Here is a 26265-nt window from a genome sequence, read left to right as displayed (position 1 = left end):
TATATCCTTAATCCAACTCAAAAGCTCCGACCAGTAAATCTGGGCTGGTGGGCATTCCCACCACATGAGATACCAGGTACCCCTGTGGCCACAGTCCCTCGGGCAGAGGGGGGACAGTCCTGGAAACATTTTTGACAACCTGCCAGGGGGAAGGTGTCATGCATGGAGCATCTTGGAAGAAACATTCTTTTGAAGTGCCATAAGGGATGGAGGGTTTAATCTTCCTAGCAATCCCCCAAGAAAACTTAATTAAAACATGGCCAGACCATGAAATAGTTAAAGGATAGGGTCATCAAGTTTTACATTCAAATATAATGCTAAATTTAAAAGGTCTCCTTCAGTGTGTGTAGGACCTGATGCACGCTGCTTACACCCTAGAGAGTCTAATAGACTAATGACTACAAATTACAATCCAAATCCAAAACAAATTCACCTACACTGACATTTCTAGTAGCGAGGGATGGTAGCTCCTCGTATAAAAATTGGAATTGAGATTAAAATAAAGCATTTTTCTGGGGAGGACGATGAAGAGCATTCATATAGACAGATTAGCACCCTTGGTGGTGGTGTTGTTCAATGAGGAAGCTCAGAATGCGGGCTATATTGCCTAACGGTCTGAGTGCTACTGACCAGCGCCCCATTCCCTTCCCTGCTCCCCACTCGCCTTTTAGAACCTCAGTAGTTTTCCACACGGGTGCTATGGGTCTTTAATTAAAAAATTCAAAAATAAAATGTACCTTTCGGTGCGGCGCAGCGCAGCGCTGCACCTTAGTTTATAACGTTCCTTTTCTATGTTGATGACCATGAAGTCATCAACCAGGAAACGGGCTTCAGAAACTACGGCGTAGCGATGTAGTGCACCTTTTTTAATTCAACACCCGTAGCACCAGCATAGGAAACTACATGGATGCTAATGGAGATATGCAACGAGGCGGATGGCCCACCCGGGTTAAGGGCCCCTCCCTTTGTTCGGGCCCTTAACTTGGGTGGCGACCGGTTACCGGCAGGGTTGGACCACCACCCTGCTGAATATCGCCTCAAAAGTCAACTCCTGCAGTTACCGTCAATGATAGGTGTCCAAAGGTTGAGAAGGTCTGAGTTTGGACTATTGTGCCCTTTACTTTACTAGAGCCAATAAGAGCTGCCCCTGCTCCCCGTCGGCCAGTTCGATTTGTACAAAAAGCCGAAAAATCGTGGCTAAAATTTCATTTGAAATTAGTGGACATTACAGCGCTAACGAACAAATCTAAATTTTGATCCGTTTATAATTCTTTCCAGCAGATCTTGCGTTTTAAAGATGCTTACATCTTTTTCCAGATCTGGAGAAGCATTTGAAGCAGGCGTATGCCATTCTTTGGAGAACTGGCTAGGGCAACTGTGATGTTCCTCGGAGAACTAAGCGATTCATTGTGGCGCTACATTTGAACATTAGATTTTTACAGAGATAAACAGCTAAGGCTGTCAGTATGGTGTCATGTCACGTCACCCCATGATAGTGTTTTGTTTGAAAGCACAACTCTTTACGTAAAATGAGCACACATTGATAGGGTGTATTATTCAATGTACAGAAAACCAGCGCCTATGAACCTATCGCTCTGTTCGAGGAGCTATTTTCTTGCATTAGGTAGGTGTTTTATACAAAATATATATTACAATGTCAGCACATGACCACTTGCTTGCATCAGTGCTCTTCTATCAGGCTCACGTCACCCGCACAGACAGCTGTCCAGCAGCACAATGGCTTCTCACAGACTCTCCTTACTGCTCTGCACCAGCAGGACCACCCGCTGACTTCTCCTGCACCCCACAATTGGTCGCCTCTTCCTCAGGATATTGCCAGGAGCAGGGATCTGGCAAATGGCGGGTTCAGCCTCCAGCAAGAGGCCTGAGGCAGCCGGACCTACGGCAAAGGTTGTGTGCCGCAGCGGCACAGTGTTCTGTAAAGGCAAGCAAAGCCTTGTGCATGCTCCCTTTATCCGCTCTGCCGAGCAAGCATGTTCGGCAAGCATGTTCCATGTAGCACACAGACATACCAGGGCCCCTCACAACATCCCTGCAAGTCTCCAGCAAGGAGGCTGTGAACACAACGCATGACGCCATTTCTAGATTTCACCTCAGTGTTTAGCGTTGAGTTGTACATTCCTGTTTTTAAATTTGTATCAGGTGACAGTGCCTCCCCACTCAGAACCAGAACCCAGGGCTGGAGCGGCACATAGTACTATCAACTCGTTTTTATAAACTGCTGTTCAGACATTTAGCTCAGTCTGTCCCTGTGCACCACCTGCTCGAGGTCAGAGAATGAGAATTTCCTTACAGACAAGAATCACTTTAATATTGTCTCAGGGTGGCGTCAAAGAACTAAGACTTCACAGACACACAGCTCCTTTCTCCGGGGTCCCTCTACATACGGTACAATGCTAAATAACTCCGCATATACAGGGTCGGACTGGGACAGGAAATAGGCCCGTTCACCCAAAAAAAAAGTGGCCCATTCCTCGCCTCAAAAAAGTGGCCCACGAAAGGTGCACACACAGGGCCGGTTTTACACCAGATTGCACCCCAGAAGCATCGTTGGCGCCCCCCCTAATCCAACCAGCTGAGCTATATCCCTAACAGGTATACTCTTGTTGTAGCATAGCGGGCGGAGATCAGAGTTCTATTAGTGGAATTTTCCAATGAACGCAGCAAACTCATGGTACGCGCTTTAAATACTGTATTTTACTCATGACAAGAAGATGCATACATTGGTCAAATAATGGCTGCAAGCAGATGGGGTTATCACTAAGGTTCTTCTGGGTTTGTCTATTTCTTAAATTTACTAAGATCTCGAGGACAGTTTAAGGAGAGCTCTAGTTTTCCAATGTCAGGTGTGAAATAATTCACCATTCCTGGCTTTTAGTTTCATAAAAAGAAAACGGGATGTTTAAAAAAAAACACATTTCAAGTTAGTTATGTTGAAAGAGTTTTAGGCATCTAGCTCAGCTGAACAGCCTAGTTTGTACTTGATTCTCTTAATCTTTTGCAGCAACACTTATCAAGATGTTGTTAGTATTGAGTAATAATATTGCAAGAAGATGCCAAGTTTGTGGTCCATAGCTCCATACTTATAGGGGGGAACCTCCCTTTCTGAATGCTGCCTGCTACTAATGCTAAGGGCCTAATTCACAGAAGAGTTGTATAATGGCAAAACACCATTGGAAAATGCTCTGTGAATCAGGGCCTACGAGTTAACGATCAGGTATGTGAATAAAATGCAGCAAACTCATTCCGAGGAAGAAGAGGCTAAAGCACTTTAACTTCAGCTGGCAAGTTGGACATTGAAGTCACCTTGACCCACCTTCCCCTCCCAAGCGAGCACAAAATAAATACTTTCTATTTGTGAATTATTACTGTCCATTCTGGTCAGAGGAATAAGATTGGCTCAAAGTGGCACATGCAGTATTTTATTTTGCATTTTGTTTTTATTTGTGAATGAGCGTAGTGCTTAGAAGCACAGACCGCAGTCTCACCTGGTAGACGGAACAGTCCCATTGCTGGGTGCTTAGCCATATTGGAGAATAGCCATCATGGATGATGCATGAACCAGGTGATGGAGGGGGCTGGTGGGAACATTAAAAGGTGGCAGCAGAGGAGCACATAGAATGGATCTCTACAATATGTAGCTGCTCACGTCTATTCCTGTTCGTCCCTGGTCCCCTCACTCCTTTCCCAAGACTCTGCTGGCCCGAGGGTCCTCTTTGAAGGCATGCGGGTGATAGAAAATGTGCTCACAATATTGGTTTACTGTGCCACCATTATCATCATAAGTGCACCCAAATACTCTCTAGAAAAAGACACACATCTCCGAAAAGGGTTCAACTGTACAAATTGCCCCTGAATGGTTGAAATAATTATAACATCAGGGTGAATCCAAAGAAACACAACATTTTGTTGAAATATCAAAAAAACTCTGATGTGCCAGCGCTCCTGCTGTAGTCTCTCTGTGCCATGGCGGGGGTTGAGCCGTTCTCATATATATTTTTCAGTGCTCACCATTTGATGTCTTTGTTTTACGCCCATTTTTTGACTTCACAAAATTGCCCGGGTTTTTGATTAGTAAAATCTGGTCACGGTATGCACCTGACATCTGCTGCCTTTCATTTTTCCGCTGAAGGTGGGGTGCTCGTAGGAATCGGTTCCGAGCGACAAAAGGTTACGTCGAAGACTATGGCTTGTGTGTCAAAATAGAAGGGCTGGATGGAATATGGGCTGGCAGTCCCTGTGTTCTCCTTTTCATTAATAACCTATCTTGTCACGGCTTCTCTGGGGCTGCAGGCTGTGGGGAATGCTACAGATTTTTCTGCAGACTGACACGTGAGTGTCGTGACAGATTGCACCCCAGAGTTACTGGACTTCCAGGAGTTCTGAGCGCTGCTTATTATTGCCCACAGTGTGTGGTGCTCATTTATCAACCTCGGAAGGATGAAAGGCTGAGTTTGGCCCTGCCGGGATTCAAACCTACGTCAGCAGGCTCTGCACAGATGTTAAAGCGAGCGCTCTACTCGCGGTGCTATCGGACTGGCATAGTGATACATGAATAGCGGTGGGGGGTGGGGGTGGGTGGGTACAGCCAGTGGGCTCGCACCGCAGGGAAGGGTTCTATGGCGGTCCCAGGGATTTGTTTACAGCTCTAACACCAGAGCACCATGTGGGGGCTATAAAGGGACTTCAAAAGTATTCACACCTCTGGGCAGTCCTGGGCCTGGGGCGTGCCTTTCTGGAAGGATGGGGTCGTTTGCCTGTGCCATCTGCAGCCAGCTGTTTCTTGCCACCTTGCCTGCCACTTCCTCAAAACGCCATTAATGGGGGGGTTAACATCCGTTGGCTTTTGATAAATGGCCCAGTGCTTGTTATCATCCAGTTATGTCACCTGGACAAGCAACGTATTTCTGAAAAGAAGTCCCGATGGGGCACTCTGGAATCATTATAATTGTTGATTGTCGTTAAAGGGTACACAGAACTGGGTTCGTTAATTTTCCCTATATCGCCACTCTAAATGGGTTATCCCAAAATAATGCCACAGTGGGTCTCAAACTCCAACCAGATATCCACAAAACAGAGTGACATTTTTGAGTATTTATTGCTGGGGGCATAAATTGCTAAAACAAATTAAAATCTTACAACGCACCGTTGGAAATGTCTTAGCGTTTGGCATTTATGGGAAAGCCGAAAATACACATTTGGACGAAGGTGATCTATAAAATGTCTCTGCATCAATTGGCATCCATTCCACCATTATCATCAGAATTATCGGGTTTGCAGAAGCACTGCAACCCCCAAATGGAATGCAGAGTCAGACTGCTTGCATGCGCTCAGATTGGCCCGGTGGCCCGGGTCTGACTGGCACAGTGTCACTTAATAAAAATGTACGCAAGTGAAAAACAGTATTCATTTATTTTTTCACTCATTTGATTATGAGACACTGTTGGTACAGGCCTCTGTACTGCTGGTACGGCCGGCGCCCCCTACAGGCGGACACGTCAGGCAGCTGCCTGCACAGCCTGACGCAAAGACCGGCCCTGGGCAGACATACCATAGCATGGATATGAAATGCAGTTTAGAAGCATCGAGAAAGGTGCATACATGCATAGCATGGCTAGAAGATTCAGATTAGAGGCTACCAGGAAGGTGCACATACCATAGCATAGATAGCAGATACAGATTAGAAGCATCGAGAAAGGTGCACATGCACCGTAGCATAGATAGCAGATACAGATTAGAAGCATCGAGAAAGGTGCACACGCACCGTAGCATAGATAGCAGATACAGATTAGAAGCATCGAGAAAGGTGCACACGCACCGTAGCATAGATAGCAGATACAGATTAGAAGCATCGAGAAAGGTGCACACGCACCGTAGCATAGATAGCAGATACAGATTAGAAGCATCGAGAAAGGTGCACACGCACCGTAGCATAGATAGCAGATACAGATTAGAAGCATCGAGAAAGGTGCACACGCACCGTAGCATAGATAGCAGATACAGATTAGAAGCATCGAGAAAGGTGCACACGCGCCGTAGCATAGATAGCAGATACAGATTAGAAGCATCGAGAAAGGTGCACACGCGCCGTAGCATAGATAGCAGATACAGATTAGAAGCATCGAGAAAGGTCGGTTTCTGGCCATGCCTGTTTGGAAGAAAAAAAATGAATTTTATTTTTTTTATTTTTCAAAAAGCCTTCTTAGGTCGATACATGAGTACCAACACAGGTTGGGTGATATTGTGTGCATATTTGTTCTATAAAAAAGAGTTTAAGCGTAAGTGCTATACAATAACATTATCATTTGGCCTAGGAGGTCTGCTTGGATTCACAGTAATTTAGTGTACTTAGGGACAATGCTATTTGATGACACTTACTGTGTTGTCTAGGGTTCAAGGGTCGTGAGGCGAGGGGTGGGCCACATACCGTAGCATGGATATGATATCCCGTTTAGAAGCATCGAGAAAGGTGCATACATGCATAGCATAACTAGAAGATTCAGATTAGAAGCTACCAGGCTGGACTGCCCCTTTGGGGGTGGGTTCAAACCTGCTTTGCATGTGTCTTTCCCCTTCTGTAATGGCTTGGCAGGCTGAAACACGATGGTCTGGAGTGTAGCCCAGAGCTGTGCCAGTGGTTACGATTGATTCAAAAACTTCCATCCATCACCTTTTGGTTTTGCTAAAGTTACTCCTCACTGATGAGGCCCAACGCGGCTGAAACATGTTTGGGAATGCATGTGGTCTCGTGCAGAGGGGATATGAGCTAGTAGTTCAGACTGGACTGTCACTTTTGCACAGGAATGCCTCAATGGGGCGGGCAAAGGATGAGGACTGCACACTTCGCCAGCCGCTGCAGCAGCGGAAGAAAGGGAAACAGCCGGAGCAGCCATCTCTGCATCCGCTGTAGCAGGAAGTGGAGCTGCAGAAGGAATGGAGCCTACCATCTACCCGGCCGCTTCGGCTGGGAACGCGGAAGCGGCAGTCTCCACGTTGGGAGCCGCTCTCACCACTTTGCATGACCCAGCAGCACCCGGCGCCTGGAACACTGCATAGAACGCTGCATTCAGGAAGCGTGACAGGAGGCAGAGCATCAATACATTACAGAGGCCAAGCCTCGGACACCCCCACGGACAAAGCACTGTCAACCATCAGTTTGGAAAGGGGTAAAACTTCCCTTTCTGACTGGGTAGAGAATCCCAAAAACGCCATGGAAGAACACCCAGGAGAAAGGGGAACCAGTGCAGCAGAGCCTGAAGCAGGAGGGCACAAGGGAAGAACGGCGGCCATGACAGGGGGCGGGGCTTACAGGGAAGAGAAGGGATTGGTGGCCTCCAGAAAGAAGGACTCAGATTGCCTATAGCTGGCAGATGGGTCTATAAAAGGAATGGGAATTCCTGCTACATGGTTGCCCTGTCTGCCTTTCAGGGCCACTTGCTGCTCGAGGAAGACCTAGAGCAGTGTTGTGCCTATCAGGATCCTTAGCAGGAAGGAGAGACTGGCATGGGTGAAACATGTTCATAGATCTTCTGGACGGGCGTTCGTGCCTTGTCCACATCTGGGAATGCTCAGAAGGGGTGAGGTGGGCTCCGGCCGACGCCCCTCCCCCTGCTTCCTTTGAAGTGCAGTCACAGGTGAGCTTAAGTGGGAGGCTAGCAGCCTCTTTCTCCTGATTAGGGAACATCTTCGGGAAAAATCGTTCCCCTTGGGTGCAGGGTGCAGGTAATCCTCATGTTCGCCCCGCCTCGTGCACTGCTCAGTGCAGGCACACAGTGGGGAGAGAGATGCACGTACAAATGCCGCGGTGCTGTTGCCCCTCCAGTACTGCCCACGTACGGCCCATTCCAAGCCCCGGACCCATTAGAATAACCATTTGTGAGGGTCGCGATTGGGATGGCAGCACACTGTATTGTATTGTATTGTTTATTTATTTATATAGAGCCTACACACATGCAAGTGTTTCAAAGCACGCAAGGAGGGTGGGAAAATCTATGCCAACTGCACCAGATGTGCTGTGGGCATAGGTTTTCTCTGGGAACACTGCACATGTGTGATGGTTTCAGTGTCAGCAAAGCGATCACCTGCATCCGGTGTGCTGATCCATCTGCCGTATACACACATGACCATGTTGTTCCCATGCACAGACCTTATGCACGAATATGCAGGTGTATAGAAAAAATGGGGGCATCATTTTTCCTCAATTTTGTTTTTGCCTGACTCCCAACTAAACTACTCACATAGGGCAATTGAAAGAAATGTATTTGCTTATGGAAAATGTGTAAGGCGCCACCTATGAATCGTAGTCACTTCGAGGTGCTGGAATAACCCTCCCAACAGACATCAAACAGAATGCTGCTCCTCTAGAATCAACCTGCATATCACATTCCAGGCGAATGTATTGCAGCAGCACAGGCTCACCAGGCTCCCCTCTGGAAAACGAATACCCCCATGCCCACGTCACATGACCCCTAGAAACAGACATGCGCACAGAGCTCAGGGGACTTCCCATCTGCAGGCATCAGCACACAGCTAAGTCATCTTGCATTTTCCCTGCGACCCCACTAACGCTACCTTGCCCCTTCTTTTTCCAATCTGCCAGATGTCCTGGAGACCATGAAATGGTAGAGGAGTGTGACATAAATCATATTAGTACCTGGCGGGAGTCAAACAGAATGTAAAACACATTCTTATTTGCTCTCGCCGAGTGGTTATCCGGCCGAGAATCCCTCGATTCTCGGCCGCGATTCCAGTCGCTTTGTCCACAGCGAGGGGCGTGGCAGCCCCTCAGGAAATGAGGAGGCTCAAAGCGGGGCCTTCCCCGCTGCAAGCCTCCACACGGCTGGAGCCTGCCATCGTCCACCGCCGGGGATTCAGGTACTTTTTTTTTCCATTTCTTTTCCCTCTCTCCTACCCCCGACCCCACTAACCTTCTTTTCTGTCATCTTTCGGGAGCGAACGCGCTTGGCACACTTCTGTTCCCAGCGCGTCTGCTCCCGATGGCCGCCATGGAAAGGGAAAACGGACTCCTTTTTCCCTTACTGGCGAGCATTTTCTGTGTAATTTTCTTTTTTTCTGTCCCAAAACGCAGCAGCTTTTCGGGACAGAAAAACAGATTTTAGTACCCCCACTCGGGCTTATAACTATGGGCCCCGGGGCATTACCTGAATCGGAAAAGCCCGCGGCTTGGGGCATCTTGCTTAATTAGCACCCGGGAGATGGGTGGGGTGTCCTCCCAGCCAATCAGGAGGCTCAGATCAGGGTCTTTAGCACACAGTAAAGCCCCTGTTTCGAGGCTCCTCAGACTCGGAGGCCGTCATCTCCCCCCGTCAGGAGGTAGGTGTTGCCCCACGCTCCGCCACAGCCCCTTGGCACCCTCACCCGAACCCCGTTTTGCACATATTTAACCTTCACTCTGCCATGTAACTAACTCCCTGGGCATTACCTGAATGGTAATGCCCCCCCTGCTCTGGGTTTATTGCTTAAATAACAGAACTTCTCTAGTCACTTAAATGAGAAAATAGGTAGTCACTGCAGGTGTTATGGCAGGGAGATGGGCAGGCATACTTCCACGACCTTAGAGTGTTTGCTTTTTTTAAGCTAAATTAGCATCTGCTGTGTATTTCGGCATCTGCCGTAGGGGCCTTGCAGCTACTTGATTGAATTAATTACCCCACTGAGAGTGGTTGATATCCAAGTCCATTGCTACGAAACGAAATTATTGACTGTGTGATCACCCGGGGAGACTTTGTTGGAGAGGGTGTACTTGGGTGGGGGTGCAGTCCTACGTTTATGTTTGTGCCCAAACACGCTTTTTAATTTGGAAAATCTGGACACCCTGGGCCTCATTACGACAATGGAGGTAGCCATGCCGCTATTTGCGGCATGGCTACCCCCATACCGGTACCGGGTCTGGGTTCCTTGAATGGGGAAATACCAGGCCATTCCGACCTTGGAGGGCCCAGTATTTCCCCATTCAGGGAATCCGGACCCAGTACATCCCCCTTCCCATTCGAGCCCCCATAGGGCTCAATGGGAATGGGGAGGATGCAAACAATGGGCCCGTTAACGACGAGCCCGTTGTTTACATCCGGGTCTGCTCGCGGGACCCGCTAAGGATGCCTGGTAAAACCAGGAAGCCTTAGCGGGTCCCACGAGGAGACCTCATAATGGGGCGGTAGAGGGATAACAGGGCCGGCATCCCTACCGGCCCAGTTATCTCTCTACCGCATACCTCGTAATGAGGCCCCCTGTCTTTGCTGCTCTTCTAGAAGCTTCTTCTGCCTGCATAACTCTTAGAAAAGCAGTCGGGCAGTTGTGTGTTTGTGTTCTGCCTCACCAACCTGCACCACCAGGTATGTTTCTCAGGTGCGTTTTGATATTTCATTTCTCATAATAGTACCCGGCGAGAGTCAACCAGAATGTAAGAAACATTCTGATTGGCTCTCGCCGGGGCATTACCCGGCCGGGAATCCCCCAGACGGGATTCCATGCCATTGTCCCCAGCGCGGGGCGTGGCAGCCCCTCAGCCAATAAGGATGCTCGAAGCGGGGCCATCCCCGCTCTGAGCCTCCACGCGGCTGGAGACTGCTTTTGTCCCCCGCCAAGGGTTCAGGTATGTTTTTTTTTTCCTCTCGCCCTCCCAACCACACTTGCCTTGAGATTTCTTCTTTTTTCGGGAGAAAATGCATTGGGACCACTACTGTTCCCAGCACGTCTGCTCCCAATAGCTCCGTTTTCCCTTTCCCAGCAGCCACTTTCTTTGTAATTTTTTTTTTTACTGTTCCGAAACGCTGCAGCGTTTCGGGACAGAAAAATATGCTTTTCGTACCCCGGTCTTGCGGGCCGGGGTACTAATGCCAATATGCCGCTCACAGCAGCGGCATTACCGATTCTGGTAATGCCCTGGGGCATTACCTGACTCAGTAATGCCCCCGCTGCTCGGGGCATATTGCTTAAATAATATTGTATTTCTAACTAAATGTGAATTTTGAATAAAATGTATATAAATTTAAATTTAATATGGCTTTCATACCCCGACAGGTGGCAGACATGGCCGGTAACTAGGAGGACCTTGGTGAGGGCTGTGGGCTGTTACCAGCCATGTCCGCCCCCCAACCTCAACACTCCTGTCGGGCGTGAAAGCCATTAGCACTCTGGCGTTGACCCAGGGTTGCAAATGGCTTTCAGTTTTTTCCTCTGGAGACTTGCTGCCGTAAGAGACGTCAATCGCAGATGGAAATTTCTGTTTGAAAAGCCAAGCCCCCGCCATAGGGAAAAGGGACTAGGGGCCTCATTCCGAGTTTGGAGGGCATGGCTACCCCCAAACCCGGGTCCGGGTCTGGGTTCCCTGAATGGGGAAATACTGGGCCATTCCGACCTTGGAGGGCCTGGTATTTCCCCATTCAGGGAACACAGACCCGTTCCCGTCCTTCCCCAGTCCCATTTGAGCTCCCATTGGGCTCAATGGGAATGGGGAGCATGCTAACAACGGGCCTGTTAACGACAGGCCCATTGTTAGCATGCAGGGCCGCTCTCCGCACCCGCTAAGGAAGTCTGGTAAAACCAGGCATCCTGAGCGGGTCCTGCGAGCGGACCTCGTAATGGGGCAGTAAGGGGTTAACGGCTCCAGCACCTTTACACGTGCCGTTAACGCCTTACCGCCCTCCTCGTAATGAGGCCCTAACTCTCTTTACCATTTCTATGGCAGCGGCTGGAGTGGGAGGTGCACCGGACCGGAGCACAAATATCTGGTCCTGCAGGTAAGTGGGGAGGGAGGGAGTGGGGAAGAGTTTTGGGTTTGGTTGGGGGCGGTGTGGGGGTCAGGGTGGGGAAGTGGGGAGGCAACAGGGAGAGGCTCCCAGTGCAAAGGCCTCAGGTGGCTGGAACAGCGTGCAGATAATGTGTATTCTCGCCCGCTGTTCTAGCCACCTGGGGCCAGATAACAGAAACTTTGCACTTGTACAAGTGCCAGTTTTCACGATATTAGCACTAGTGCAAAGTTTGCCCTATTTAAAAAAATGAGGGGACATATTAGAAAACCTTTGCACAAGTGCAGTTAGGCATGTTATAAGCGCTAGAGCAACAATTCCCCTAGTGCAAAAAACATAAATTTTCAATGGCCTGGTGCATAAATGTGTTCAAAAGTCATCTTTTTAGCCCAAGTGCAATGTTTGCCCTGGTGCTTATAACATGCCTGAGGGGAGGTAGGAAGGAGGCTGAGGAGTGCTCCTTTCAGCATTGGTGTGTGATAGCATGACGTTTTTGAGCCGAGCAGAGCTAGGACAGCGGTTCCAAGCAATGACTGCTTGACTCCCATAAAGCAAAGGGTGCAGAGAATCAGTAAATGCATAGGATTTTAAAGAGAGACCATTAATCATACAGGTAAGTGGGCACTCTAACCCAAACCAATGAGCAGCCGGTCTCTGTCTAATTGCCTTTACCCAATATTTTCACAGTATGTCTAATTTCCTTTAACCCCTTCCTCACTAGTGTGATGGGTACGAAACCTTCCTGGGCCGACCCGCTGATCCAAGCCTTGTTTCGAGTCATGGATGTGAATGTGGTTGTTGTGGACTGGATGTCCGGATCCACGGCTAAATACATCAGCGCCGTGGACAATATCACCAGCCTGGGGCTGCAGGTCACGGCATTTATCAGACAACTGCTGGTAAGGTGTGCTAAGGCAGCTGGGAATGTGAGTGATGGGTGGGGCCGCCAAGTCCAAGGGCTTCATCACAACACTGAGATCACACACCAATGATACTGATTATAAATACACCGCCAAAGGCCACCGTGAGCACACCATCTAAGGCCAGCGTGAGCAAGCATGCATGCCTTTAGCTGTGGCATAAGCAAGGACATCCCTCTGAGCCTGTTAGCTGGCAAGAGGCCAGAGAGGCTGCAAACTCGAGATTGTAGTCTTATTGGAAAGTCCATCATATCCTGAAGCCCAAGATCCCTCTCTGTTGCCGCCAACACACTTATCTTCACCATCCTGCAGCAGTCGCACCTCGCCATCCTTTTTTAAGGCTAAGGTGCTGCACATCCTTTCTTTTCCCCATTTCCTTGTGAAGGATCCCTGCAGGGTTGTAGCATCACTCTCATACTGAAGGCCCGGTGATGTGGCAAGACCTGTTGAGGTGTGTCTGTTGGTGGTAGTAGAGGGAGGTTTTCATTTTGGACTGTCCGAGAGGAGTTTGGGGGTTAAGGGATACAGCAGGGTTGACCTCTGGCCCCAACTTGACGAATGCCTTGCCCTGCCCGCTGCGGGCAAATGTTGCAGCAGGCCACTGAGGAAAGTGCCTGATCATGTTAGAGTGAGGTTTGCAGCCTCTCTCCGATTGCTATCTAACCTACAAAGGAAGGTGAAATAGGTGACTGTGGTCCTCGAATTCCAAGCTGCCCTTCAACTGAAATGTAACACCTTGCCTCCCATAATCCTTAGCAGAATATGATAATGTCTGAGGTTCCACACCACCCCTTTCCCGCATCTGTCAACTTGCAGATCTATGTTTTTATTCCACAAAGTATACAATGTATCAGAGAGAGAAAGAGCGAGAGAAGAGTGTCGTTGGAAGCTAGAGAAATGGGACCTGTCTGCAAAGAGTCCAGGGTAGGAGTGCTGGGTGGCAGGTTGCTTTGCCTTGTAAGGCTTAATCCCTCCTTCCCCCAACTAACCGACTCCCTCTAAGATCTCCAATGACGTGACCCTACACACACACAAAAAACACAGACGGCCACCATAGTCTTAGCTGTTAGCACATCAACACTAACCGAGTCATGATTAGCCCTGTAGAACTCGCCAACATCAGCGTCTAACCAGGCCCAAAGCACTGGAGTCTATCACATTGTGGTCTCTTCCCTATGCATAACACATTCTCAAGTTTCTCTGCCAAACCCAGAGAAAGCAGATTGGCACTCAGGGACCGGGTGCTTCCGAGCTGCACCCATCAGCACCACAGGTTCCACATCTGCCTTTCCCACTGTCCCACCAATTAATCCCACTCCCTGTTTTTCTTACCGAGCCAAGTGCAGCGAGGCCACCAACAGAAGCAAATGGATGACATACAAAGGCACTCACATTACACACGTCTCCAAGGCTTCCAACCTTCCATCCATCCCAATCAGAGACCACAAATCTTATGGCATTTCCTTAATCACATTCCACATACCTACAGTACCCACTATATCAGGGATCCCACAGACCACACTGACCTATTGAAGAAGATTAGAAGTGATGCACCTCCAGAACTACATCTGCTCAGTCAGACATCTAACCACTAATTAACATCCTTAGACACCTCAATCCACCAAAAGAAAGGACCCCACTCAACCGCCAAATGTCGTAGACTCTGTACACGTACCATCTCACATACGTATGAGTCTATGGTGTGCCCCAAACTGTTTTACTGTTCTAGAATAGAGGGATGCGCAGATAATTCCATAGACTGCACTTTCTGTCAATTGGCGCATACCTTTTGCTGCCAACTGGGTTTGATATGATATGATATGGCATTTATAACACGCCTGTACACAAGTGTTTCGCTGGCGGGAGAAGTTATCTGTCCCTTGTCTTAATGCCTGGCTGTATGACAGGGGCTCTGAATTTCCAAGGGGGGGGCTGCTTTGTGTATCTGCAATCTACACTGCAGAGCTCCCCATATTCCATCCCTGCTCCCTAACTCTCCATAACCATTGGCAGAAAGGAGCAGCTCCCATCTACAGTTGAACCTACCAGGCCTTCCAGAGCCTAGTTCGGGATCCCGCTGCAATTCCATGATCCTGTCTTGGAGGAGCGCGGGTAGGAATATGCTTGACTTGGATCATTCCCTAGTCCCATTGGAAGGTGAACCAGAGACATGAGTGCATTGAAAATACCCATTCATTGGGTCCCAGAAGTTCTTGGTTGGACTCCAGGGCTGGTCAATGAAACAGGACTGAAGAAAGCTCTCTGTCCTCATCTCGGCCTCTACTTGAGGACAGCAGAAACAGAGAGTTGAATGGGTAGAGATGTTGAGGAACCCCGTGGATGAGGCAGGTGTTCTCCAGTAACTAAACTTCATGGGATCCTCAGAGATCCCATTTCTACTGGAACAGGAGTGATCCATTTCTTCAAGCTGCATCCAGTGGAGTTGTACATTCACCTGCGTGTCCCAGTCCAGTCCACGAGGACCGCTAAGAAGGAAACAGTGGGAGGTCTAGCCAATGAAGAACCATCCTGATAGCAGTTCTCAGTTTCCCCAATATCCGCACTGGGAGGTATGCAAAGGAGGCACCTCCCATTTATAATCATGAGTGCAGCTCTAGTGGACGATCTAGAAAATCAAAATTGTAAAATGATTTTGTCACCTGTGGAGAAACAAAACCTTATTTTACATTGAATCCAGTGATTAATTATTCCTTCAGTTTCGAGAATAATTAACTGTGCATGTTTTTTCTTTGTTTCTGGGGTGTTTGCCACCTAAGTCTAAATCAGCTGCAAGGAAAGATCAGGCTTGGTCCCACCACAAAAGGGGCCGTCCAGTCCAAACGGCTAGGTCACATCCATTCTGCACCTGGCCAGAAGCAACCCCAGACATGTTTCAGCCTTTTTGGGCCTCATCACTGAGGAGGATTTTGGGTCTCTAGGGCCAGCAGGCACGGGACCCATGTCTGGGCATACCCATCTCATTAGGGGTGTCAAAGCAAAAACAAAGAGGTGATGGCTGGAAGGTTTAGAATTAATCTTAACCTGTGTCATTGCTCTGGGCAACCCTCCAGAACATCGTTCTTCGCCTGCCAATCCATTACAGAAGGGGAAAGAGCATATGCAAATCAGGCTTGGCCCCACCCCAAAAGGGGCAGTCAGCCCGAACTGCTAGGTCACATCCCTTCTGCACGAGGCCACAAGCATCCGTAGACATTTTTCGAGCTCATTGGATGGTTGTGGTCTCATGCAGAAGGGATGTGACGTAGCAGTTAGGGCTGGACTGCCGCTTTCAGGGTGGGACCAAGGCTGATTTGCATATGGTCTTTCAGCTTTGTAATGGCGTGGCAGGCGAAGAACGATAGTCTGGAGGGTTGCCCAGAGCAATGCCAAAGGTTAAGATTAATCACCGCTTTTTTTGCAGTAGTCACCCTGAGTGGGACAAGTATGCCCATGCGTGGGTCCCATCCCGGCTGGGCCTAGAGACCCAAGCTACTCACTGGTGATGCCCAACAAGCCGAATCACATTTGGGGTTGCTTGTGGTCTCGTGCAGAAGGGATGTGACCTAGCAGTTTCAGCTGGACTGCCACTTTCGGGGTGGGGCCATGCCTGATTTGCATATGCTCTAAGACCAGTGCTCTGGAGGGTTAGCCAGAGCAATGCCAGGGGTTAAGATTCATTCTAAACCTTCCAGCCATCACCTCCTTTGTTTTGCTTCATCCATGGAATACAGCTCTGTTGTGAGCTTTTAGTAGACATGGACCTTCACATTATGAGGGCTCTGTGTGGGGTCTGGAGTCTCACTTCTCACTAGGGTCCCTCAAGCCCAAGCTTTCCCTTCCTTCAGGCTGGAGGACATGAACCTTCATGTCAGCTGCTGCTTCCCACTGAGAAAGAGATGCACCTTCTAAGAAAGCAAAAAGGAACAGAGAGAGGGAGCACAAGCCGAAGCCAGATTGAACTAGTGTACATTTGCAACATTCTCAGTACTTTTCCGTGATGTCATCTCCCAGACTTTTTTGGGGGGGGACGGAGGGGGTTAGCACGTTACAGTATTCATAGTGCTGAGACACACGCCCCATACTTCCATGGGGCTTCACCGCTCTATGAGGAAGGAATATGTGTGCTAATTAACAAAGGTTTAAAAAAAACGTTATTGACAAGCAATTAAATACATCTGATCGATGCCATATAGATCCACGAAAGCGACATTTGCAGCCACAGTTGCCCCATGAAAAACAAGCCCAACTCATCCCCACTTTGCAACTTTGAACCCCCACCTTTCCACATCATGAGCGCACCCACCACCTAGTTATGAGTTGGGTCAGCTATAATCCAGAGTTGTAGTTCTCAAGCACCTCATCTACTTTATATGGCAGCATAACGCCTACAGGGTGTAGCATGCTGGCCATCCATACAGCCCAGACTGCGATGACAGCGCCCCCTTCTGGACTGCTTCTCAATGTACAACTAGGCACCAGTGTGGTTCCCCTTACACTTACTAGACATTACAGGTACGGGGGCACACACACTATTCATGCATTTACACAGGTTGTGATGCTGTCACTGTTGAGTTGGAGCACAGGAAACACCAACACTATATTACCCAAACACAGGACCTGACTAATAATGCATTCTGAGTGCCTATGGGAGGCAGTCCTAGCATTTGGTAGGCAGTATACTGCTTACTCATATAGTGAGAATTTGATGGGGTTACACCTTATAATGTATTTTAATAATTATAGCCTCATAGATAGACTAAGGGAGGAGTTGTTAAAGCCCCCAAGTTATGGCTGAGTCGAGGGCCATAAGTTGGGGGACGGTCATTATGCCAAGTGATACTGACCCCTCGCAAGGTCTAAAATCCTTTTAGTACATAGTGGTAATTGGAATATAGGTTTTGTAGTTGTAGTGCTAAAAATCAGTAAGTGAAGACAATGCAAAACACGTGTTAGTAAATGAAATCTGGTTTTATTTTGTAATATTTATATAACGAGGTTGTCTTTAATTATCTAGTTTAATAAATGTCTGTGTCTTCAATTTCCAGGCTTTGGGATCACGGGAGAGCTCAATCCACATCATCGGCGCCAGCCTCGGTGCACACGTCGGGGGGGTCGTGGGCAATTTCTTTGGTGGAAAACTGGGGAGAATTACAGGTGCGTATAATGTGTGAACTGAGTTACCAAGTTAACTGAATCAAACCTAAAGCAGAGATAACTCCAGTAGATTCCCAATTCTCCTCTTGAGTTCTTCCATGACCCGGAATTGTTCCCAGTCATCCCCATAGCATCGTGTCAGAGCATGCATTTATAATGGCGTCCCACCACCGCAGTGGAATCGCATGTTGTATCAAATAACTGCGCATAGAGCTTCTACCCAGATGTTTAAAGTGACAGACCTTTCAAAAGGTTTGAAGATTTATTTCCATTCTAACATTATACAGTGATTTCTTCAAGAGCCCTCACCTCTCATCACAGGAGTGGGCATGAATCCTCAGGCACTAGCGCTCTTCCTCTGAGGTCCGGCATATGGTACCACACACAGAAAAGGTCACCTGGCTTGGTAGTTCCTGCTCTTTATTGGCCCATGAATGGGAGTATCTCAAGAGGAAATGGTCATCCAGCTTGTGATTTATTTATTTATTTATTTATACATGTGTAAAGCGCCTCAGCCCACGGGCATCAGGGCACTGTTACGAAATCAATTACATGTGATTGTCAACGCACGCAAACAGATGATGGCATAAAACTGACCCTCACCCTTCCTACTGGTGGGGCTGTGTAGTTGGATGAAGGGCCCACGTTCTGCTAGAACGGTTGTGTGTTAGTATTTATCTACCTCCTGTTAGTTCCTGCCCTTTATGGGCCCATGACTGTTACTATTTCAAGAGGAAATGGTCACCCAGCTAGGTAGTTACTGCCCTACATGGACCCATGACAATATTCTCTACCGAGGAAATGATCATCCACCGAAGTACTCCATGCCTTTTATCAGCCTATCAAGAAGAAATGGTCACTCAGCTTGGTAGTTCCTGCCCTTTATGGATCGATGACTGGGAGTATTTTAAGAGGAAACAGTCACCCAGCCTCTTCTTAATGTTTCTCTTACTGTGTCCATATGGGTTTTTAACTTTCTGGTAGATTGAGAAATGGGTAAAAGGACTCCTCTCTTTCTTCCCACATCTCCTTGAGAATGTCCAATGCATCTCTAGGTTCTCTCCCACAGAGAAGTTCAAATAGAGAGTATCCTAGGCATGTTTGGAGTTTTTTTTTTCCTGACAATGCCCATGGTATCATTACATCACAGTTTCTGCCATCAGTTTCTACCAACTTGTGGAGTATTCTTTTTAACTTTTGATTGAAACTTTCCACTAATCCATTGGCTTGTGGATGGTATACAGATGTTCCTAGGGGTTTGATATTAAGCATGTCCTTTACATCCTTCATCAACCAAGACATAAAGGTAGTACCTTGATCCATGAAGATCTCATTCAGAAATCAGACTCTCAAACAAAAGAGTAGGATATGTTTCAGCATTTCCTACATTGTATTATTACGCAGGGGAATAGCTTCAGGAGACGGAGTGGCATCATACACTATCACTAGGATAAAACAATTACCTAGTTTAGATGTTTCTAGTGGCCCCACTATATCCTTGGTAATCCTTGAGAAAGGAATCACAATGATGGGTAATGGGACTGGAGTGGTTGCCGTTTTCTGACATATTTCACATGTTAGTAGAACATGTCTGATATCTGTAAATATTCCCAGCCAATAAAATCTAGGGGTGATTTGAGTCTTGGTCTTTCCTACCCCTTCATATGCAGCAATAGTGTGCTGGTTCGAATACAATTTGTCTGTGACTACGTGGAATCACTAGTTGTGTTTGATAGACTTCCTCTGGGCTCACATTTCTCCGATACAACTGTCCTTTTTTTAAGAATAAGAAGGAGCAGGTTTTACTATGTCCCAACTCTTCTGAGGTTATTTTTCCAAAGGCCTTCATAAAGACGGGGTCCTTCCTCTGGGTGAATGCTATATCGGGTAAGGGGGCTACATATTTAGACTCTTCAGTGACCAACTCACTCTTGGGAAGGTCTACCTCACCAAACCCTCTAGATCCCATGTTGGTTTTTGTTTGGTCTGCTGCTTATCCCTTGTGCCACATTGTCTCCTTCCTTAACGGTATAGGGATTATTCCTGTGGTTATGCAGGATCATTTTAATATCCCCTCAGAAGTCAGGTTCTATAATTCCAGCCTTAACATCCAACCTATACCTCCAAGCCAACCCGGATTTGGAAGGTAACCTAATATAGGTTCCTTGGGGAGGGGTCAGGGTCAACCTGGTAGGGATTAGCCATCTTTTGCCAGAGGTTATTAGGATTTCTTCAGTGCTCTAACCCTTCAGTAGATCAAACACTATTGACTTCTCTGTTGCTACTGCTGGCTCTTTGTTGCTATACATCTGACCTCTGACACCATATGTGACAGATCAAACTCTGTGAGGGCATCTTTAGAATGACTTTATTAAATGATATGGTGAAAAACTGACTATCCCTATCACTATGGGGTGTTCCCTACCTACTTTATGTTATGTTATGTTTAGAGGTTCTTGTACCATGCACTGTTGCCACCTGCATGGTCTCTTGGTGCTCTGGCGGATCTGTAAGGCTACAAGGGTGGCAGGGTTTGTGAGTAGGAATGAGTGGGAAAAGAGCAAGAGAGCTGTGATGTACTGTTAGCAGCTTCCATTCGGAGAGACCACTCACTGAGCATAGGTGCATTTTTTTGGTTGGTAGGCATCATTTGGTGTTGGGTGAGAATGTGTATGGTTTGTTTCATTGTCAGGGTGTTGTGAAGTGTGTGCTGTTTGTGGTGCAGTAGAGATATGGTTGTGTTTATTTCAGAGATTGAGAGGCATATGCAGAAGGGTGCGTATTTAGTACTGTTAGGTATTGGCAGTACCTTTCCTACCCTCGATGTTCTGACTATGTGCGACCTAGGCCCCTCTCCCTGTCATTCATTCTAGTGCATACCAATTACCACCCCCAGAAGTTCCTCCAAGGAAAATGTGTTCTCTGTCCCCTGAGGTCAATCTGTGAGCTGCACGGTTTCTGCCCAAACGCATTCCTTTATGTGTGCTGCATTTCACACCCTCTAGGTTTGATTGGTGTGACACATCTCCCTCCCCTGTTTCCACCTTCAGCGCTCTATTCGGGCGTGATCCACTTCTACACTCCAACAACCCTTACAGGCAAGACACCTCTCTTTTCCATTCTTTCCACTCCGGTGCTGCACACTTCCAACTCTTAATCCATATTTGTGGATTAGTAACAATTCCTGCTCCCATCAGTCTTTTAGGTTTGATGCATTTCTCATCTCAATGAATCCTTCTCAATAGGTTTGGCCTGGTGTAGAGGTTATAGAGTGTCTTTTTGGGTGCAGCAAGGGGCATAAGCCTTAGCTACACTATCAGACTGGAATTTGGAGGTAGTTGACCCGCTGATGCATGGTATGTTCAAGAATGGCTGATTTACACAAAAATTGTGTATGCTTTGTGAGGCAGGTCTATATCGATAGCTTAAATGCCGGATCGGAGTATGTTATCTGGTTATTCGAATAGGGTGTTTTCCTGGGTTACTTTAGTGCTCGTATTCCCCTCTTTCAGACTTGTTTCTCTTGTTTGGTTTTGTAACGAAGGTGCTCGTCAATCGTCTTGAAATTTCCAAAAAGAATGAGTCCACCATCCAAAACCTAAGGCTATCTGACCCTACTTCTAAGTTAAACCAAAAACACGGTCAGGAAAATGTCTCCCTTCTCCTGACAGGTATTTCCTGTACTGTTCTCTCTAGTCTTTTACACTACAGTTTAATACGTGATTTTCAAATAGTTTTATGTGACTCCTTGTATTAGCTCTTACAATTCTCTCAACAGGCTTTTGCTGCTCCCTTTCTTTGATGCAATGACTTTCCTTGAGTCTGTTCAGTTCCTTAGGTAAATCTTAAAAGTGTTTGCATATTCAGGCAAAATATAAACTCATATGGGATTCTTATTTCGCTTGTCAGTATATTTCCCCTTTATCTCCTCTGAATTCTCTCGTGAAGGGTTCTGGGCCTTCTGTTCCTTATCTTCTGTCGATCTTATACACCATTCATTCACTTCACGCACCAGGCTGATCTTCCCTTCTTTCCATGATAAGACTGTACTTTCTTGTATGTTGTTCATCATAAAGGCTTCCTAGCCTTTCTCGCTTTCTTTGATGTGTGTTTCAAACGCTCCTACAGTTCTCTTTCCTTTGCCCATGCAGTTCAAGTTTGTCAGATTTGCTTTCTTACTTTTTCTCGTTTCTACCGGGACGAGTTTCATCATTCCTATAATGATTTCCAACTCGGTTCCCATTCCTCCCTGGTTCCCTGTTACCTTCTCGTTCAAGTGGGAACATCTCAGGGTTGTTTATGGTTTGGGTCTCTCTGAGCGTTCTCTGTTCTTTGTTCGTCTCTTTGCCAATGTCTTTGCCTAACATTGCTCGTCCTCTCCCAAATTCAGTATTCCTCAATGGGTAACTGTGTCAACTGTAGTGGTCTTTCCTTGGCGATCTCAGTGTCGTTACCCGGGAAGCCTGCTCACCACTGTAGTCTCATGGTCACACCAATACGACTACTCCGGTGCCGCTCATAGTTTCATCTCCTTCAGTCCCCACACAGCTTGCTTCTCAGTTGCCAGTATCCAGCAACCTTGGACTTTACGGGCTCTGCGCTCGTTCACATCCCCACCTCCAGCTAGCGTAACGTTACGAGGGGAGCTCCCCTGAATCACTGTGTTATTCTTTCTCTTCGCTCTAGCTTTCCATCTCGGATTTAATGAATACTCCTCTTTAAATCCATTTGTCTCAGTAGATCTCGGCTTTTCACTGAAAGAGCCAGCTGCTCTTTTCTCTTATGGATAGCATATTTTCTCTTGTTCCTTCTTCAAGTCTTGATAAGTGGAAGTATTGGATATGGAAGACAGTCCCATATATGCCATTATATTGCTTGGCTTCGGGAGTTCCTCACAGGAATGGAAGTCCTTGTCCCCTAAGGTGCAGTCATCAAGAACATGTTTTCTTATTATGGCATGGCATTTCTTTACTTGACATCTATGATACAGTAAGCTTGATTAGTGCTTCTACGTGGCTAGATTGGCATATTTTGGTGCAGCCAGTCTAGCTAGGATTTCTTACTGTGGCATGATATTGATGACTGGGTATCCATGGTGAAGCATTCATTGTCCGTGTTAGAATGTGCCTAGACTGGCTTACATTGTTGAAGCCAATGTGGACTTAAAACATATATATATATTTTGGCATTACATTTTAAATGGCAAGCCAACAGGAGTATGTTCTTACAAGGTGATACTGCCATTATGTGCAAAGCAAATGTGTACATTCTTATATGGTAATACCGGCATCTATTGGTGTATCGTGCATGGAAATGTATCCCTACAGCCAGCGTGAAATGTGTTTTATACTGATATGATATGATAAGTCATGTATAATATGCCTGTACACAAGTGTTTCACAAGTACTGGCATATATTATGGGGGGGCAAGGCATCGTGGAAATGCATTGGGAAATGCTCCCATGCACTGGTGGAGACTTGCACTTATTGGATTTTTCCATGACTTACCCAACAAAGTGCTTTACCCAATTGTTCACAAAGTGTGCTGTGTAAGCCACCAATTTACTCAATTATTCAAAAACAAATTTGCTGGGGAAAAACCCCAACTTGGTTGATTCGGGCTTCCTCGCTGCGCTTGTTCACTCAAGCAGATTTTTGGGAAATATGTATACATCTAATCAAACCAAAAAATTCACCAGCCACCACTGCCACTACTGCGGTTAACCTTTAATCAAATTGTGCATGACCAACCACCCTGCTGACTTGTTCTACTTGGCCTGCTCCCTGCAGCAAGTGCAAGGAGAGTATGGAAGAGACACATCAGTTGATCAAGGCCTGGTTATCTACCTCTGCTGCGTGGTTGCTGTCATTGCTGTTTTGAGATATGGCATCTGTGGTTCCTGAAGCCCCACACAGAGGATTTTCTTTCTTTGTGGGTTTGCCTTTTGTGGTCTTTCTATAGTATCCAGATTTTCATTGGTTGTATCCTCGAATTATTTTTGTAGGTTTTTCATTTCTCTTTCTTTCTACCTCTAACCAGGACCTACAACCTGGATGGCACTTGGACTAAACACTACATTTGTGGAATTGCAGAAAACCCTTGAGCTTGGGTTATATGAAAGCACACCTTTGAAACGAACTAATCAATATATTTGATCTTACTGTGACTAATGCTTTGGATTTAAATGTGATCCCAAGGCGATATCATTATCTTTTTACAGTGTTAGTTGTTCTCTACCTGGTAGTGTGTTAGAATATGTTGACCTTCCAACAAAATATGTGCCAATATTCTATGAACAATATTTTAAACAATGTGCAAAATGTCAATAAGATATTTTGTTTAATAATCCAAAAGATCACATGACTGATTATCTGTATTTGGAGATGCTTGATGTCTTATCCATTGTGTCACTGAGAGGGTACACTGGCCAATTAGTTGCTGCCCAGACATAAAGCCAGGCCCATATATTTAACCTCTCCAGGACACAATGGTCACACCTGTACAGCAACACGAATTTGCTGGTGATTATGCCTCAGAGCAATTATAAGCCTGCATCCTCCATAATCCACATTTTCACTGTATTCAGGTGATTCTGGTTCGGCCTAACTTGTAAGCCATTAGAATAAGGATTCGGGTTAAGCTGATGACAGTTCATGCTGATGGGATATTGCTGTAAACATTGGGTTGAAGAGCTCAGACCTTTTCTTGCCAGCACGTTTTCATAGTGTAGGGCAAATGTTCCAAAAACCGAGTAATAAAACAATCCCAAAATAGGTTAAATAATCAATTCACTGCTTGCAAGTGAAGGCACGCCGCTAAACGCTAGCAGAACAAACACAACCAACTAGCGAAAAAAGGACCAAGTCCATCTTGTAAGGATAAAAAGTTTTAATCTCACACATCGATCAGAGCAATAGAAAGCACTCTGCTGCCAAGAACGTTCTATCCAAAAAAGGGTACAGGCAGAATCTTATAAAGAAACACATTGTCACTGATGATGTCACATATACAGTAAAAACCAGCACGGCTGGTTGGTGTGCGCCTATACAGGATCCACCTGCCCCATAAGGCATGCCAGGTCATCCAGCCCAGTCCATCCGTCTTCCATCACGTGGGTGCTGCAGAGATCATCTTCTTCTCACCGACAAAGGTCAAAGAACAAATTAACTACACTCCTAACACAATGCTACTTTGTCATTATACTGTGCACCTAACAGGTTTTAAGAAAGGCATAAGGGAGGTTCTCGGACACTCTCACCTCCACACACACATTTCACTCACTCCCTTCCACGCCATCCATCTCCAAGGTCTCCACCCTCCTTTTGATCTATAATTTATCCCTCCCAGTACCTCGCATTCAAACCATATAATTGTAGCTCAAAGACGTGCAATGTCTGTTCTCGTTGAACATTCAGGACTTGTTACTTTAGGGTTGATGATCGAATGTCACCTGGTGCCATAGAATTCAAAGTCTTGGGGATTAGTCAGTTATATGGGCTATAACCTTTGGGCGCCTGGGGATGGTCCGGGTCATACGCTGGCCAGTGTGAAATAACATGCACACCAGGCGCTGGTCTATGATCGCGGCCTTTCAGGGCACATTCTTTTTGGGTAGAAGAAACATCTTTGCAACACTTTTAGAGCAATGAATGAACATTGTGGCGGTTGGGTGTGTGGGTCGTCCTCATGGGAGCTCGGCATGGCTGGAGTTTTCCCTCCTCTCGAAATTAGGGGCCACAGCATGAAATGCCACATTCGCTGTCCAGGCCCTGTTTCATAAGTATGATTACTAACATCTACGTAAAACGGCTGTCTTCGCTCCTGCCTGCGGTATGCTATGTGAGTTGATTACATGGGTTGATTACATTTGGGTGTGGTCCTAACACCGTCCCCTCTCCCCCCTGGCCCATCACAGTGCTTCAAATGCAGCTTGCCTTACTCTAAAGTGCTTATGGAGTGGGACAGGGTCACCCCCTTCCAAACTCAAGGAAAACAAGTTTTATTACATGCAAAAGTATCAGCCGGTCCAGTAGATCCGAACCGACACAGGGCTCCTCACACCCAGGAAAGTTATAGCTTTTAAAGCAGAAACCTCTTAACATAAATGTGCATTGAAAAAGTTACAACATAATCCTGCCTCCCCATTGGCAACACCTATATATAATTCTAATAACCCCCTATAGTCCAATAATCTATTGGTCACACAATATCTCAACACATTCCCCTAAACACGTGGCCTACTGCATTGCCACTTATGAAACCTGGATATTGATTAGCTACCAGGTACGTTGTTACACTTACGCATTTCTCTAATAAGTGAAAATGTGACGATCGCGTGAGGTGCATCTCTCTGTAAAATGCTGACCAAAATAGGCATAACGAGGCCAACCCTTATTTGATA

The 26265-nt window shown here is 46.8% G+C and overlaps 1 protein-coding gene across 1 annotated transcript in view; it reads left to right on the top strand.

Moving 5' to 3' along the window:
- The window catches only part of PLA1A (phospholipase A1 member A), a 264242-nt gene that overhangs the window by 159575 nt on the left and 78402 nt on the right, over positions 1–26265 (top strand). Inside the window, exons 3-4 of the mRNA XM_069635738.1 lie at positions 12511–12688; positions 17755–17863. Coding sequence (XP_069491839.1) covers positions 12511–12688; positions 17755–17863 — 287 coding nt within the window. The remainder of the gene's footprint in view (positions 1–12510; positions 12689–17754; positions 17864–26265) is intronic.

This window comes from Ambystoma mexicanum, chromosome 7p (assembly GCF_040938575.1).
Source record: "Ambystoma mexicanum isolate Mex_15411 chromosome 7p, UKY_AmexF1_1, whole genome shotgun sequence".
Classification (NCBI taxonomy): Eukaryota; Metazoa; Chordata; class Amphibia; order Caudata; family Ambystomatidae; genus Ambystoma; species Ambystoma mexicanum.
The sequence above is the reverse complement of the archived record's forward strand: the minus strand, read 5'-3'. Positions and strand labels throughout refer to the sequence as shown.